The 18,580-nt window shown below is 38.9% G+C and overlaps 1 protein-coding gene across 10 annotated transcripts in view; it reads right to left on the bottom strand.

The window, feature by feature from the left end:
• ARHGEF11 (Rho guanine nucleotide exchange factor 11) overlaps positions 1–18,580 on the bottom strand; it is a 399,339-nt gene that overhangs the window by 267,153 nt on the left and 113,606 nt on the right. For 6 of the 10 annotated variants that reach the window (XM_056546646.1, XM_056546639.1, XM_056546638.1 and 3 more), the window contains 2 exons: positions 6,485–6,517; positions 4,297–4,311 (listed from right to left, as the gene is read on the bottom strand). The exons of 3 other annotated variants lie outside the window; for them this stretch is intronic. In XM_056546646.1, the coding sequence (XP_056402621.1) occupies positions 4,297–4,311; positions 6,485–6,517 (48 nt within the window). The remainder of the gene's footprint in view (positions 1–4,296; positions 4,312–6,484; positions 6,518–18,580) is intronic. One more of the 10 variants, XM_056546640.1, reaches the window with a different exon arrangement.

Below are 18,580 nucleotides of genomic sequence, written 5' to 3' on the forward strand. Positions count from 1 at the left end.
ACTAAATCCTACATGGCTGCCAAATGATGTTAAAAGAGCAATAAACAACAAAAAAATAGCCTTCAAAAAATTCAAATCTGATGGGTCAGCTATAACATTTAAACAGTACCAAGAGCTTATTAAAATCTGTAAAAATGTAATAAAAACAGCAAAAATTCAAAATGAGAGACTGTTGGCCAAAGAAAGCAAAACTAATCCTAAATATTTTTTTTGATATGTAAATACAAAAAAACAAGGACAGAGCATGTAGGACCCCTTAATGATAATGGGGAGGTTGTCACTGGCGATAAAGAGAAAGCAGAGCTACTGAATGGGTTCTTTAGTTCTGTATATACTAGGGAAGAAGGAGGAGCTGACATTGGACAGGTCAGTGCTGGTAACACATCTTGTAATGTACTGAACTGGCTTAATGTAGAGATGGTACAAGGTAAGTTAAGTAATTTAAATGTAAGCAAATCTCCAGGGCCAGATGGATTGCACCCAAGAGTTCTTAGAGAACTAAGTTCAGTAATATCTGTACCCCTGTTCATGATATTTAGAGATTCACTGGTGTCTGGTATTGTGGCAAGGGACTGGCGCAAGGCGAATGTGGTGCCAATCTTCAAAAAGGGCTCTAGGTCTTCCCCAGGAAACTATAGACCGGTAAGTTTAACGTGCATTGTGGGTAAATTGTTTGAAGGACTTATAAGGGATTACATACAGGAATACATAGGGGATAATTGTATTATAAGTGATCGCCAGTATGGGTTTACTAAGGATAGAAGTTGTCAAACCAATCTAATTTGCTTTTATGAAGAGGTGAGTAGAGGAATGGCTGTGGATATAGTGTTTCTGGATTTTGCTAAAGCGTTTGATACTGTCCCTCATAGACGTCTGACAGGTAAGTTAAGGTCTTTGGGCTTGGAAATTTTAGTTTGTAACTGGATTGAACACTGGCTCATGGATCGTACCCAGAGAGTGGTGGTCAATGATTCGTAGTCTGATTGGTCCCCGGTTATTAGTGGTGTACACCAAGGTTCAGTACTGGCCCCGCTATTGTTTAATTTATTTATCAATGATATAGAGGATGGTATGAACAGCTCTGTTTCTATCTTTGCAAATGACACCAAGCTTTGTAGCACGGTACAGTCTATAGAGGATGTGTATAGGTTACAAGATGACTTGGATAGACTAAGTGTCTGGGCATCCACTTGGCAAATGAGGTTCAATGTGGATAAATGTAAAGTTATGCATCTGGGTACTAATAACCTGCATGCGTCATATGTCTTAGGGGGGATTAAACTGGCAGAGTCACTGGTAGAGAAGGATCTGGGTGTACTTGTAGATCACAGACTAGAATAGCATGCAATGCAGGCTGCTACTTCCAAGGCCAGCAGGATATTGTCATGTATAAAAAGAGGCATGGACTTAAGGGACAGGGACATAATACTCCCCCTTTATAAAGCATTGGTTCAGCCTCACCTGGAATATGCTGTTCAGTTTTGGTCACCTGTCCATAAAAGTGACACTGTGGAGCTGGAAAGAGTGCAGAGACGCGCGACTAAACTAATATGGGGCATGGAACATCTTAGCTATGAGGAGCTATTAAAGGAGTTACAATTGTTTAGTCTTGAGAAGAGACGCTTAAGGGGGCATATGATAAATGTATATAAGTATATAAACGGCCCATACAAAAAAATATGGAGAGAAACTGTTCCAGGTTAAACCCCCCCAAAGGACGAGGGGGCACTCCCTCCTTCTGGAGAAGAAAAAGTTTAGTCTCAAGGGGCGACACGCCTTCTTTACAATGAGAACTGTGAACTTATGGAACAGTCTACCTCAGGAACTGGTCATAGCAGGAAAAATTTACAGCTTTAAAACAGGATTAGATACATTCCTGGAACAAAATAACATTAATGCTTATGAAGAAATATAAAATTCCATCCCTTCCCCAATATCGCGCCACACCCCTACCCTTCAATTCCTTGGTTGAACTTGATGGACGTATGTCTTTTTTCAACCGTACTAACTATGTAACGCTCCTTGAGGGGGGTTCCCGCTGTTCTGGCTCCATATGCAGCTATTAGAGATGAGCGAATTTACAGTAAATTCGTTTCGTCACGAACTTCTCGGCTCGGCAGTTGATGACTTATCCTGCATAAATTAATTAGTTCAGCTTTCAGGTGCTCCGGTGGGCTGGAAAAGGTGGATACAGTCCTAGGAAAGAGTCTCCTAGGACTGTATCCACTTTTTCCAGCCCACGGGAGCACCTGAAAGCTGAACTCATTTATGCAGGATAAGCCATCAACTGCCGGGCCGAGAAGTTCGTGACAAATCGAATTTACTGTAAATTTGCTCATCTCTAGCAGCTATGTAGAAGCTGAAGGCCCCTGACTGCACTCCTGCTCTTCCGAGACCTGGTGTGCTGTTTACGCCCAGATATGAGGTATGTCCTTACTCCATGTGGTCCCTCAACATACGATGGTAATCTGTCACGGCGTGCGTGATGACGTTGAAGGGGAGTGTCGGCGTAGTAGTAGACTCCGAAGAGGACGCGCCGATTCCCCGAGGACAAGTAAGTGATAGTCAGGGCACACGGGGCACCATAAACGGCTATCCGGTGGCAGCTGAAGCAGTCTGCGCTGCCGGATAGCCGTTTTTGCGTTGGCCCCGACATAAAAAAGCATTGTATGTTGATGCTGCCTTCAACATGCGATGGCCTCTATGAACATTTATTAAACACCTTTGGGATGTTAAGACTCACTGTACCCCTTGTTACGTTCCTTGATGGGTGTAGTTTGCAAAATAGTATGCCATGTGTTTTTTTTTTCTGTTCTGGCACCATAGGGGCTTCCTAAATGCGACATGCCCACCCCCCTTTCAGCAAAATTTGCAAATGTGACTCCTTCTCTTCTGAGCATTGTAGTGCGCCCCTGGTGCACTTGACATCCACACATGGGGTATTTCCATACTCAAGAGATGGGGTTCCAAATTTTGGGGGGCATTTTCTCCTATTACCCCTTGTAAAAAAGTAAAATTTGGGGGAAAACCAGCATTTCTGCGGAAACAAAAAAATTAATTTACACATCCGACTTTAATGAAAAGTCGTCAAACACCTGTGAGGTGTTAAGGGTCACTGTACCCCTTGTTACGTTCCTTGAGTGGTGTCGTTTCCAAAATAGTAAGCCATGTTGAGTTTTTTTTTTTTTTTTTTTTGCTGTCCTGGCACCATAGAGGCTTCTTAAATGTGACATGCCCCCCAAAAACATTTCAGAAAAACTGACTCTCCAAAATCCCATTGTCGCTCCTTCCCTTCTGAGCCCTCTACTGCGCCCGCCAAACAATAGACATACACATGAGGTATTTCCATACTCAAGAGAAATTGGGTTACACATTTTTAGAGGATTTTTCGCCTTTTGCCCCTTGCAAAAATTTGAAAACTGGGTCTACAAGAACATGCGAGTGTAAAAAAAATGAAGATTTTGAATTTTCTCCTTCACTTTGCTGCTATTCCTGTCAAATACCTAAGGTTAACACACTTACTGAATGTCATTATTTATACTTTGAAAGGTGCAGTTTTAATAATGGGGTAATTTATGGGGTATTCAATAAGAAAGCCCTTCAAATCCACTTCATACCTGAACTGGTCCATGAAAAATTCAGATTTTGAAAATTTTGTGAAAAATTGGAAAATTGCTGCTGAACTTTGAAGCCCTCTAAGGTCTTCCAAAAGTATAAACATGGCCACTTTATGATGCTAAAAAAGTAGAAATATTTTATTTGTGAATCAAAATATAATTTATTTGAAATGTCTATTTTCCTTACAAGCAGAGAGCTTCAAAGTTAGAAAAATTCAAAATGTTCAATTTTTTCATCAAATTTTGGAATTTGTCACCACAGAATTTGTGCGAAATTGCAGAACCCAATGTCTGAACATAGTCTTAGAGGACCAAGGGCTCCTGTAATCAGCCCAAGCTGGAGCATGATAATGGAACTGTAAGGACAAAATTTTACAGGGCTCTTGTTTAATAAGTCTATCATGCTATAGGCTAGTATGGGCCTACAGTCTCCTTGATTTAGTGATCATGGGGGTCCCAGCAGTAGGACCCTTACTGAATGAACATTTATGGTTTATCTATTAATGTACATGAAAACTCCTGTATTTGCATTGCGCATAATATCAGAAGATTATTATGATGACCATTATTATGATGGCACATAATATCAGAAGATGTGGAACAATAAAAAGGTATGATACGGCTGGAGGCATTAACATGGAAAGGTCACACGCAATAAACATTGACAGTCACATCTTACCAGGCTGCAATGGGGCTGATATAGAAGGATGAGACAGCGGCAAATGTGAAATGGACAAGAGAAAGACAGACAAGTTAGTAACAGACAAATGAGCAATCACCACAACATGTGCAAACATTTTTTTGCTAAGATGGGGCAGTGTATGTGTAGTAACTCCCTGGTCTATAGATTTAAAAAATAAAATAAATAAAAATAAATCAATCACAGGAAAATGCCCAGTTCCTCAAAGAAACCTACTAACTAGGGTTCACAGAAGAAAGGAAACTAATTGCTTATGGACAACAAGGCCACACTGGATTGGAACAGATTGGGTCTTTAATGGTGTTCACACATTTATGTTTTTAAGTGTAATTATCGAATAAAAAGCCAGGTACAGATAATAAATGGAGGAAACATAGAAGTTTGCAAAGAAGAGTTTTCGCCTCCGAAGACTAAACCTTTTTTTTCTTTCAGGCAAGGGAGTGTCCCCTTCATTTGAGGAGATTTTACCTCTTATATACTTAAAAGTGTTACTGTCCATTATATATCAAAAGTTTAGTGAGGGTTGGTCCCTAGAGATATCCAGTTGACATGCGCGGCACTGTGCTTCACTCCCTAGCTCAGTGGGCACTCTGACTGCAATAGTTGGGCTCCATAGACTTATAATGGAGCGTACCTCCAGCAGTAAGTCAGAATGGGGAATGAAGCATGCTTCACCCAGCTATATATAGTGATCAGCGGGGCTCTTGGCATTGAGACCCCGACTGATTTAAATTTACAACACATTGAAAGTGTTTCTAAATGATAGGAACTCTTTCAATAAGTTGATCATGTTCCACCTTAAAATTCACTTCAAGACTTTTTAGACTTTTCCAGCTCCAGGTTATCCTTTCTATGAACAAGTACCCACCATGAATTGCTCTGATCCATTTGGATTTTATAACATATTATTAAGGTATTATATGCCATTATTACTGAATTACAGTTTTTTTTTTTTGGGACAATGAGTGGCAGTACTTTATAGGAATTATAGGCCAATACCATTAATATGTAGGTGCTCTCCGGTAGTATTCGTTGGGTACTTTATTTAGAGTATTATTTGGGCATTGCATGGCAGTGTTAGGCTAGGTTCCCACAATGGAATTTCCAACCAGAATGGTTTGTTGAGGATTTGGTGCAGAAATGCTGCAGATTTGCTACAGATTTTAATAGGGAAATCCATAACATTTCTGCAACATAAAGTGATATGATTTTAAAATCTGCACCACAGGTCAATTTCAGTCAGAAAAATGTCCTCTGTTGATGGGATTTCATAAATCACATTTGCTGTTTCTTTAATCTGGTCTGAATTTGCCATAGGAATTCCCATGCAGAAATATTTTGGCTGCATTCCTAGTTGGCATTTTTTTAACTAAAGTCATTTAGAAATTTATACAATAGAATGGAAAATACAGAGGAAGGACTTCTACTTCCTCTAGCTCATGGATCCACTTTTGGCTTTGGCTCAAAAACTGCCAAGTAGAAACGCCTCAAGCGGGCTCATTCACATGAGCAGATTTACTTTTAAACTCGTAGGGCATTTTCTGCTGGGAGGTTGAAAGGGGGCAGCCTTTCCATGGAAAATTTTCACAGTGAAATGTCCACTGCATTAAGTCGGCCGCAGAAGCAGCCCTGAAGTCAAAAGGGTCTGCGGCGGATTTTCAACAGTGAAAATCTGCTGCCGAAAATCTGCTGAGGAGAGCAGACCCCTTTTCAAGCTCACAGTGGCAAACACGCTGAGAGTTTGAAAGTATGTCCACTTATGTGAACAAGCCCTAACTGTGCAGAAAATGTTAAGGATCTGAAACAGCTTGTTTGTTCAGATTTGCTGCAGGTATTTTAGGCAGTGTGAGGATGACATTTTAAAAATCTTATTAACATTGCTGTTAACTGTAAATGGTGCATTTATTGCACATACAATATGTAGCATATGTGCAATGTGTGGCCTTACCCTTATTTTGTATCATATGTAAAAATTGAAAGGAAGGACTATTTTGCTTTTTGCCTAGGTATAAAATCTAAAAATATCACTCTGCATCCTAAGTGAATAATTTAGACTCAAGCAACTCATTTCCAAAACCTTTCAAACAGCCTTTGTTGTAAAATGTGGTTCCACAACACCAGGAGACTATGATAACATGCATACATATACAGAATTATTCCTACATACCTTGGCAAATGAGGGTGTCGCTTAGAAGGTGCTCTGCAACACATAAAAGTGGAAGGCAGATAGATGATGGAAACAGACCGCAAATCCAATGAAGGCACGAAAGAGAGAAAGAGAAACACACAGGCATGACAAGACACAGTGTAAGACACACAGACATGACTGTGGACTATGGTGCACAGGTATATACAGGCAACTAAGTTACTACGAATATTAAGTCAAACATTTGGTCTGAGGTACAGTATGACAGAGTGCAAGAGACTACAAAGAGTATGTTCAGTGCACATAGATAAAAGGAAGGAAATCCAGAACAAAAGTCCCTCAGTGACAAACACAAAGGGAAAGTGATATAGATTTAATCAGATAGCCTGGTAAGTATTCTACTCCCTTCCAAATTTGATAAGGTCTTTGAATAAATCTCGTGCATGCACCGTAAGTAATTCACACAGACACACACATGATCAGTGGTAAAGTACTTCTGAACTTTATTATACGGTCCCCTTGGATATATCACCTCTGTAATTAGCATAAGTTCCCACCCCACCCTGCCTTTCCAGAACAGTTTGGTGGGCTTTGTTCAAAGGCTCCACACGATGGGAGGGGTGAGACGGAAAGAGCAACATAGCATTTTACATAAAAAAAGATAGATACATCTATTACAAAAGCATCGTACGCAAATAAAAGGAATGCATAAGGAAGGTCCCACTCGCACAATCATTGTCACACGGGGAGAATAGCGGGAAAAACTTGCGCTATCTTTCTCCAGCTACTCCTGCTGAAAAACAGCAGCACCCGATGGACCCCATTGACTATAATGAGGTCCATCGGGACCTGCTGTTGCCCATTGCGCCCCATCAAAATGACAGCCAAAAAATAAAAACAAATAAGGAGTATGACATCCGTTCTCAATGGCAGTGTGAAAGAAGCTGAACAAGGAAAAAGGTTGGAAAAAAAAGAGAATGTTTTTGCCTTGCTGCCAAGCATGCTGTCTGTTTTATCTCACAACAAATCTGTGACATAATGGATATGCTGTGGATTAAAAAATACAAAGCATGGCCCTTCTTCCAAAAAGATTTTTTTTTCCTGCTTCATGCACAAAATCCCATTATAAAATCGACTTTGTTGTAAATTGCTGCAGACTTTTAGTGAGGAATCAGCATTGAAAATCTGTAGAAATTCATGGAAAGCCCATATCCACAGCATTATTTTATTTTCTCAACTACACAATCCATTTTAAATTCTGTGTACCATATAGTGTAGGATCAGACTTTTTTTTTTTTCATTCAGGGAAAGTGTGATTGCACGTGATCCTGGGAACTATGGAGGAGGTTTTTCAAAACCTGTGCAGAGGAAAAGTGATTGTTACAAGTGGGGTACCACAGGGATCAGTTTTGGGTCCTAATATCGGTAATATAATTTATTAATGAACTTGTAGAGGGGTTGCATAGTAACGTGTCAATCTTTGCTGATAAAGATGTGGTGTCCCGGTAAAGGACCTAGTCCTGTCTAAAGTCCCCTCAGCTAGAGTCCCTTCATTCCCATAGGGCTCTCCTGCAGGGCTTACCCCTGGTCGCCTCATATAAAGTGTATATTGTTTAATATATAAAGATAATATAAATGTATAGGAAATATATATGTATAGGACCTTTCCCGGGTCACGTGATGTACAGTTGTAATGTATACTTGCTTAAGGACCTTCCAGGGTCATGTGATGTACCCAGAGTTAACAGGGTTCAGGACATCCAGGTTTGCTTACCAATGAGCTTAGTCCAGACGCTTATTATATAAGTTTTGCCTGAGAAGTGGCAAAGTTCAACACTGATAAATACACATGGGGAGGAAATAAACAGGCTGAAATTATGCATTTAAATGGTACGACTGACATGGAAAAGGATTTAGGAGTCTTAGCCGACAATCCATTTAACAGTAGTGACCAGTGTCAGGCAGCTGCTGCCAAGGCAAATTAAATCATGGAGTGCATCATGGGGTGAGACAAGGAAATAATTCTACCACTGTAAAAATCACTAGTTAGTTATACCACACATGGAATGTGTACAGTTCTGGGAACCAGTAAACAAGAATTATATAGTGGAGCTGGATAGAGTTCAAAGACGGGCAACCAAAGTAATAAGGGGAATAGGAGGACAACAGTACTAAGGTGGCTTAGGGGTGACCAAATAACGATGTTCAAATATACCAGGTGGTAGTACAGAAATTTCTGTCATGATCAATTTTTGCTAGGACTATATCCACTATGTCTAGAGAGAAAAAATTCTACACCAGCAGAGATAGGGGTTCTATGGAACTCTCTGCCAGAAGTGGTCATGGTGACATTTGGAGAGTAATAATATGACAGGTTATAGTGACTAGATTCTGGACAGGGGCTGTTTATCCAGGGATTTATTCAGATTTGCAATCAGGAAGGAATTTTTCTCCCTTACATTAGGACAATTGACTTCTAGTTAATAGTGTTTTGTCCCTTTGAACCCACACTATATGGTAAAAGGCTAAACTGGATAGATTGATTATGTATTTTTTAGCCTTACAACATATGTTGCCTAATTACTAATAAACTTCCTGTCTGGATGACCACAATAGCCCTGCACAAAGGTGGCCAATAATGGCAGTACACTTTTCAAATTTATCCTAGTCCGGCATCATAAGAAAACCCACAGCTTCATTTAAATAGATCCAGCCATTAGTGAAGAAGTCTAGGAACAAGAAATATGGGAAGTTGTGCTCTGTGTACTTAGAGGGAGGCTTAGAAGAGATCACACACGCAAACAGGGACGGGCCTTCAATTTTCAATTCATACCAGGATGAAGCAGCACTTGGCAGCCATCATTTCACTGTCTCATTAGGTTGCACACATTGTATGACTTAAAAGGGGTTTTACGGGCAAAATATTGATGACCTATCCTCAAGATCGGTCATCTATATCAGATTGGTGGTATTCAGATAACCAGTAGCCCCACTGATCAGCTGTTATAGCCATAGTGCAGATGACCCTGTACATTGCATAGTGGCCATATTGGGTTATTGCAGCTCAGCTTACATTCATTCTATAGCTGAACTGTAGTAACCAAGCTTGGCTACTACACAGTGTATAAAGCCATATTATTCTTGCTCCGTTCCACTGTGTATTATGGAGCCAGGGTTCTGATATAAAAATTGGCACCCAATCTAAAACTGACAACAAATCCTGATAACAAAACATATACATTATATTATATTATATTATATTATATTATATTATATTATATATATATATATATATATATATATCTATAGTAAATTTGAGTAGCCATATTAGTCCAGTAATGCAGATGCAAATCCAAAAATGTGGACATGATAAAGGGAGGAATCCCGAAAGCTTGTCTCTACAAAATCCTGTTAGTCCAATAAAAAAGGTATTACATGTTACTGCAACATTTTTTGATTTGTATATTTTATATTATATATATATATATATATATATATATATATATATATATATATATATATATATATATATATATATATAAATATATACACACACACACACACACATATATATTTATTTATCCCCCCCCCCCCAAAAAAAATCTGTAATAAAAGCCTTTGGGGCACATTATTAGTGAGTGAATCACAAATATTTTCAATTCCCTCCTGGTCTATGCGTACTACAGATATAGAATATAGTAGAACATAAACCAGCTCCACCCTCTAAAGGTGAATTGGAATGTTCAGCAGCAGCAGTGTGAATCAGATTGAGGAAGCTCAGAGGAAATCACTAGAGCCGGGTCTCCAGGTGCAGTAACACCAAGGAAAGGACGGATATCCAGCTCCCAATAGAGGAGTAAAATCCAACTTTAAATGAAAAATAGTTAGAGTAGTACTCCGATGCAAATCTTTTCTGGGGCAAAAGAAGCATCAAGCAAAGTTATATAACATTCTAATATACTTGCGCTTTCCATATGGCCCTTTTCCCGGTCTTCTCCTGCATTTTTCCGCCGGAAGCTGGGTCCTTTTCCTGCATTTGATGACGCTCGACCGCTTATTCCGAGCACTCCGCCGGCAACTTAACCCGGTGACTCCTACCTCCTATGAGTCATTGCGGGCTCTGCCGGCCTCCCGGCTACTCCCCTCTTACTAATATATTCATATATGCGCTGAGCTGCCATAGGCTCAGCACAGAAAATGCGGAGGGGGCGTGGTTTATTATAATTTCTGGAGGGGGCCGAGCAGGGGAGATACAGGCAGGAGCCGGATGTGACGAGTGGGCATGCTGGGAGATGTAATTTTTACAGCGCGGGCCAGGCACATAACGCGAAAACAGCTGGGCCCTTCTACACTATTGAGGGCTCCATCAAAAGGTATTTTAATGGGCTACATTATGGCATTCATTTTTTTGGGGGGGGGCGCTGCTTCGGAGTTTTCCTTTAAGAACATACTACAGGTGAAAAATAAATAAAAGCACAAACGAAACGCCAAGGTGTTTTGACCTGTCAACAAATCTTAGTCATGGCACATACTATAGACACATCGCCCGGCATATATACACTGGTAACAACCACGTGACACTCCACCATGAACCATACGCCCCTCTGGTGACGTATATGGGAGGAGAATGAAAAAAGCTATCAACGGGAGAAAAAATAGAAAACACAGTAAATGTGTACAGATATGTATACTTTTATAGATCCCATCCTATAAATATGTGCAAACTGAATAATTTCTAACACATTATAAACATATACAACTAGTACAACAATTTTAGTTCCAGACTGAAAAAAATATATACAACCTAATAAATATAGGACAAATCATTTCTATGGTTTAAATCGGAGGGATAGCGGCTCTCCAAGTTAAGCATCCAAAATACTTCATGTTTAAATACTTGTTTGCGCCAATCCCCCCCTCTTCGGGGTGGCCACACCTTTTTAATGCCAGACACACTGCATGATGATATAACACCGGAATGTGCCTCCATAACATGTTTAGTGGACCCTGACAGCGATCTGGTTATACCTTTTGTCAATATTGGGTAAGTACATATGCTCATGAATTCTGGTTTTCAGTTTTCTTGTGGTGCAACCCACATATTGTAGATTGCACTCAAGACAAATAATGTTATAAACTATATGAGATGATTGGCAGTTTATACATTTTTTTATGGTAAATTGTTGACCTGTTTTGCAGGAGAAAACTTTATTAGAGTTAGTCATATATTTACAAGTTCCACACCTCGAACGACCACACTTATAGTTACCCCTACTTGACAACCATGTATCACTAGTATTAGAGCTATGAAATTCACGTATCCAAAACGTGAAGCATTTTGGATACTTAGGGATAGCGACTCTCCAAGTTAAGTATCCAAAATGCTTCAGGTTTAAATACTTGTTTGCTCCAATCCCCCCCTCTTCGGGGTGGCTGCACCTTTTCAATGCCAGGCACACTGCATGATGGTATAACACCGGAATGTGCCTCCATAACATGTTTAGTGAACCCTGTACAATACATCCCTACCTTTTCCACTACTTTCTCAAGACAGTTCAACAACATCTGTTTACCTCTGTTGAGAGCTCATGAGGTCATGAGCAAATTACTGGATAAAGGAGTAAGGATTATTCCCCGTAGAGCATGTACATTACAGAACCAGCTATCACCTAGTGAATTTCATAGCTAATACTAGTGATACATGGTTGTCAAGTAGGGGTAACTATAAGTGTGGTCGTTCGAGGTGTGGAACTTGTAAATATATGACTAACTCTGATATAGTTTTCTCCTGCAAAACAGGTCAACAATTTAACATAAAAACATTTATAAACTGCCAACCATCTCATGTAGTTTATAACATTGTTTGTCTTGAGTGCAATCTACAATATGTGGGTTGCACCACAAGAAAACTGAAAACCAGAATTCATGAGCATATGTACTTACCCAATATTGACAAAAGGTATAACCAGATCGCTGTCAGGGTCCACTAAACATGTTATGGAGGCACATTCCGGTTTTCTACCATCATGCAGTGTGCCGCAGCCTGGCATTGAAAAGGTGCAGCCACCCCGAAGAGGGGGGGATTGGAGCAAACAAGTATTTAAACGTGAAGCATTTTGGATACTTAACTTGGAGAGCCGCTATCCCTCCGGTTTAAACCATAGAAATGATTTGTCCTATATTTATTAGGTTGTATGTTTTTTTTCCGTCTGGAACTAAAATTGTTGTACTAGTTGTATATGTTTATAATGTGTTAGATATTATTCAATTTGCACATATTTATAGGATGGGATCTATAAAAGTATACATATCTGTACACATTTACTGTGTTTTCTATCCTTACTGCCGTTGATAGCTTTTTCATTCTCCTCCCATATACGTGACATCACCAGAGGGGCGTATGGTTCATGGTGGAGTGTCACGTGGTTTTTACCGGTGTATATATGCCAGACAATGTGCCTATAGTATGTGCCATGACTAGACTTGACAGGTCGAAACGTGCTGGCGTTTCGTTTGTGCTTTTATTTTGTGTTTTTTTTCCCCCCACCGGTATGTTTTTAACAATTTTTCATTAAAGTTGGATTTTACTCATTTATTGGGAGTCGGATATCCGTCCTTTCCTTGGAGCTACTTGTACTACAGTATATCATGACAGCTTCAGTCCTACTACCGCATATTTTTTTTTTGGCCAAAAAGTCTCCATGGACCAGACCCAACATTGTACGATAAAAGTAGCTTTTGCTGGAAATCCTTTTGGTCAACATTTCCAGGTCAGAGAGTGACAAGTTGATATTTATGGATCCCGAATGGTTCTCTCTCAGGACAAGCTTGTTTGGGTAAGAAAAAAAAAAAAAAGTTCTTGGCCCCAAGACATTTCTTTACTAAAAATAAAACTTTTGTCAGAAAGGAATTATTTTCATTGCAATAGAAAAACAGAAACATTTTATTAAAAGTCAATAAACTGCTGCGTAGAGAATGGAAAAAAAAAAGGGAGGACAGCGCCTCATGTAATCCTGTGGGTACAGTGAATGATAGGTGAGCTTCTGGATAAAAGACGCTCACCTGGTAGAACTAGACAATAGGCATATCACCCCTGCATTTGGGGTATTCCTGGGATTGCAGGCCGTAGGAGCTTGACCGGGAGCCGTGGCAGCAGTTCCAGTATTGAAAGTATAAAAGAAAAGAAAAAAACTCCAAGAAACGGCGCTATCCCGTATAAAGTATGAGTAACTAGTATAATTAATACAGCCGTACTTTATTTAAAAGACAGTCAGCAGGTACATCCATGAGCAAGAAGTGTTTTGAGTATAATCCTACCCTTTTTCAATCGCAGATGTGAAGTACACAGCTTCTATATATATATATATATATATATATATATATATATATATATTCAAAAAAGGTCAGAAGAAAAAGGGCATGGTAAGCCCAATATACTACGTAAAAGTAGTTAAAACATACATAAAAGGGAACCAATTATAAGTATCACAATTAAATACAAGTAGATTAATAGGTGTAGCAATAGATTATTAAAATATGCAATTTTCAGTAAGTCATTAATTATATAAGTAAGAACACATGTTACATAAGTGGCACCGGATGTGATTTAACAGGAGTTCTTCCGGACAGTTTAAAATAGGAATAATTATTTAAAGGGGTATTCCAGGAAAAAACTTTTTTTTATATCAACTGGCTCCAGAAAGTTAAACAGATTTGTAAATTACTTCTATTAAAAAATCTTAATCTTTCAATAATTATCAGCTGCTGAAGTTGAGTTGTTGTTTTCTGTCTGGCAACAGTGCTCTCTGCTGACATCTCTGCTTGTCTCGGGAACTGCACAGAGTAGAATAGGTTTGCTATGGGGATTTCCCGAGACGCATGTCATCAGAGAGCACTTCAGAAGCTTATAAGTACTGAAAGGATGAAGATTTTTTTAATGGAAGTAATTTACAAATCTGTTTAACTTTCTGGAGTCAGTTGATATATAATTTTTTTTTTCCTGGATAACCTCTTTAATTAAAGCATGAAAAATACAGTATAACTTTAAGGCATGATTCTTTAATTCTAAAGTTATACTGTATGTTTGATGCTTTAAAGAATTATTCCTATTTTAAATTGTCCAGAAGAACTCCTGTTAAATCACATTGCTACTTATGTAACCATGTATTCTTACTTAAATAATGACTTGCTGAAATTGCATATTTTAATAATCAATTGATGAATCTACTTGTATTTAATTGTGATCCTTATAATTTGTTCCCTTTTATGTATGTTCTAACTACTTTTATGTAGTATATTGGGCTTACCACGCCCCTTTTTGTCTTCTGACCTTGGCGGTCTTTTTTGAATATATATATAGAAGCTGTGTACCGCTTATACTTCACATCTGCAATCGAAAAAGGGTAGGATTATACCTGAAACGGGTCATGCTCACGGACGTACCTGCTGACTGTCTTTTAAATAAAAGTACGGCTGTATTAATTATACTAGTCACATACTTTATACGGGATAGCGCCATTTCTTGGAGTTTTCTTTCTTTTTTCTTTTATAATAAACTGCTGCGGCCACTTGCCAAATTCCTCATAGTCAAGGAGCAAGATCTCAAGAGGACCTCAATTCTAGGATTATGGTAAATGATAAATGTAAAAGTGACAACCAAAAACAAAGGAAGTACACCATGTAGCGCACACCCAATATTTCACAAAAATATCAATCAGTTTACAAAAACACATAAGTACATCTAAATCAGACAATTCCTCATTTAAAAACGAACAAAAATGCCCTCTCGGAATGGGGAGAAGCCCATTGGACCCTTCCCAGGGCAAAACTGAATACTATGCGTCGCCTATACTGTCTCCTAAATGTATGAATAATAGTCTCAATACACATATATGTTCCAGGACCAATGCATGCAATAAAACCTATATATGCATTAACAATAGATACAACTGGCGATCCTGCACATACAAAAATAGTAATTAAGGCAAGGTACTGAAGAACAAAAAGACCTGAGGCAGTATACAGTGATGATAAGTTAAGGCAGCTGCACCTGTGGGTGACTTTCTCGAGGGTGTTATGGTTTGATCTATACCCTTATCATATATATATATATATATACATCCTGCCTGATTAGTTAATGGACGGTACCTGTAGGTCCATGTGAACACAACATACACGCTTCACTCAGCCAAGAATGGCGGCGACAGCCAGCTTGTGTTTCCGGGTCAAAGACACACTTCCCCCTCAGTTCACTCCTCAATGTTGACGCATGCGCTTCTCCGACACAGTATTCAAATGTGCGCATCTAACACATCCAGAGCATACAATGCGCGTGGTGCTCACCATCAACCCTATCCACCCTATCTAACTTTCTTATCCAAGGCTTGCAATGAGCTTGCGTGTCATTGCGCTTATCCCCTATATAACAATATTGCCGTTGTCATCAGCAACTTATTCATTCATATCAATATGTTACTATATTAATACATCTAGATGGCACATAATAAATCCAATCGTATAACATATGATATCTACACGTACTTACTTAATATATCAACATACTCATCATTATTTGTATGCCACATTAATATACTAGTAAATCCAATAGTACAGCACTGATCGATCCAATAAACCAAAACATGAAACGGTGCATAATAAATAATAATGGTAAATCCCTATATTGCACATGTATTACCAAATCACAGATAATGAATTCACATATGGTATAGCATATAATACACCCATATATTGGTTTCCCGACTAAAGCACATATGTTATAGATATTATCAACCAAATATATGAGGCATCCCATTATAATAATTTTTCTGCCAAATATATTAAACAATACCACCAAAACATGAAACACACAATATGAATTCGGAGGTATATATAGAGTGTCCTCACTCATAATATCACAAATTAAAGTAATAAATCCATGCTGATAATACCATATCAAATGGAGCAATATTCTCTAAAAATCATTATTTAGTGAACCATTATTTTTACATTATCTCCACTTACCTATAATTTCCACCAAGTTATACACCCACTAACAGAATCCTAGTGATTCATAAAAATGATAGTTTGTGTCCAATAAAATCATAATGCAAATTTCTATATCCATAGTTACATAGTGGTACATTTTCGTCGATACTTGCATTATTTCTTGGTGAAAAATTCCAAAATTTCATGTAAAATGTGAAAATTTTGCATTTTTCGAACTTTAAAACTCTCTGCTTGTAAGGAAAATAGATATACCAAATAAATATATTGATTCACATATACAATATGTCTACTTTATGTTTGTATCATAAAGTTGACATGCTTTTACTTTTGAAAGATATCAGAGGGCTTCAAAGTTCAGCAGCAATTTTCCAATTTTTCACAAAATTTTCAAAATCTGAATTATTCACAGAGCAGTTCAGTTTTGAAGTGGATTTGAAGGGCCTTCATATTAGAAATACCCCACAAATTACCCCATTATAAAAACTACACCCTTCAAAGTATTCAAAATGACATTCAGTAAGTGTGTTAGCCCTTTAGGTGTTTCACAAGAATAGCAGCAAAGTGGAGGAGAAATAAAAAATCTGCATTTTTTACACTTACTTGTTCTTGTAGACCCAGTTTTTGAATTTTTACAAGGGGTAAAAGGAGAGAAATTACTCCAAAATTTGTAACCCAATTTCTCTTGAGTAAGGAAATACCTCATCTGTGGATGTAAAGTGTTCGGCGGGTGCAGTAGAGGGCTCTGAAGGGAAGGAGCGACAATAGGATTTTGGAGAGTGAGTTTTTCTGAAATGGTTTTTAGGGGAATGTCACATTTAGGAAGCTCCTATGGTGTCAGAACAGCATACTATTTTGGAAACTACACCCCTCAAGGAACGTAAGGTGCCAGGACAGCAGAAACCCCCCACATGGCACATTATTGGGGGAAACTACACCCCTCAAGGCACGTAGCAAGGAGTAAAGTGAGCCGTAACACCCCACAGGTTTTTTGAAACTTTTTGTTAAATTTGGATGTGTAAATATTTTTTCTCTAAAATGCTTGTTTTCCTCCAAATGTTACATTTTTTACAAGGGGCAATATGCCCCCCAAAATTTGTAACCCCATCTCTTGGAAGTATGGAAATACCCCATGTGTGGGCGTCAAATGCACTGCGGGCGAACTACAATGCTCAGAAGAGAAGGAGCCACATTTGGCTTTGGGAAAGCAAATTTTGCTGAAATGGTTTTTTTTTTTGGGGGGGGGGGGGGGGCATGTCGCATTTATGAAGCCCCTATGGTGCCAGAACAGCAAAAAAAAAAAAAAACTCACGTTCCTTGAGGGGTGTAGTTTCCAAAATAGTATGCCATGTAACAAGGGGTACAGTGAGCCTCAACACCCCAGTGGTGTTTGAGGACTTTTCGTTAAAGTCAGATGAGTAAATGAAAAATGTTTTTTTCACTGAAATGCAGTCCCCCCCCCCCCCAAACTTACCATTTTTACAAGAGGTAATAGGAGTAAAAACCCCCAAAATGTTTAACCCAGTTTCTTCTGAGTATGGAAATACCCCATATGTGGATATAAAGTGCTCTGCGGGCGAACTACAATGCTCAGAAGAGGAGCGCCATTGGGCTTTTGGAGAGAGAATTTGGTTGGAATGGAAGTCGGGGGTCATGTGCGTTTACAAAGCTCCCCGTGCTACCAGAACAATGTGACCCTATTTCAGAAACTACACCCCTCACGGAATGTAATAAGGGTTGCAGTGAGCATTTACACCCCACTGGCCTTTGTTAGATCTTTGGAACAGTGGGCTGTGCAAATGAAATTTTTCATTTTTACGGACAACTGTTCAAAAAAATCTGTCAGACACCTGTGGGGCATAAATGCTCACTGCACCCCTTATTACATTACGTGAGGGGTGTAGTTTCCAAAATGGGGACACATGTGGGGGGGGTTCATTGTTCTGGCACTATGGGGGCTATGTAAACACACATGGCCTTCAATTCCAGACATATTCTCTCTCCAAAAGACCAATGGCGCTCCTTCTCTTCTGAGCCCTGTAGTTCGCCCGCAGAGCACTTTACATCCAGATATGGGGTATTGATATACTTACGAATTTAGGGGGGCTTTTTTCC

This window comes from Hyla sarda, chromosome 11 (genome assembly GCF_029499605.1).
Source record: "Hyla sarda isolate aHylSar1 chromosome 11, aHylSar1.hap1, whole genome shotgun sequence".
NCBI lineage: Eukaryota > Metazoa > Chordata > Amphibia > Anura > Hylidae > Hyla > Hyla sarda.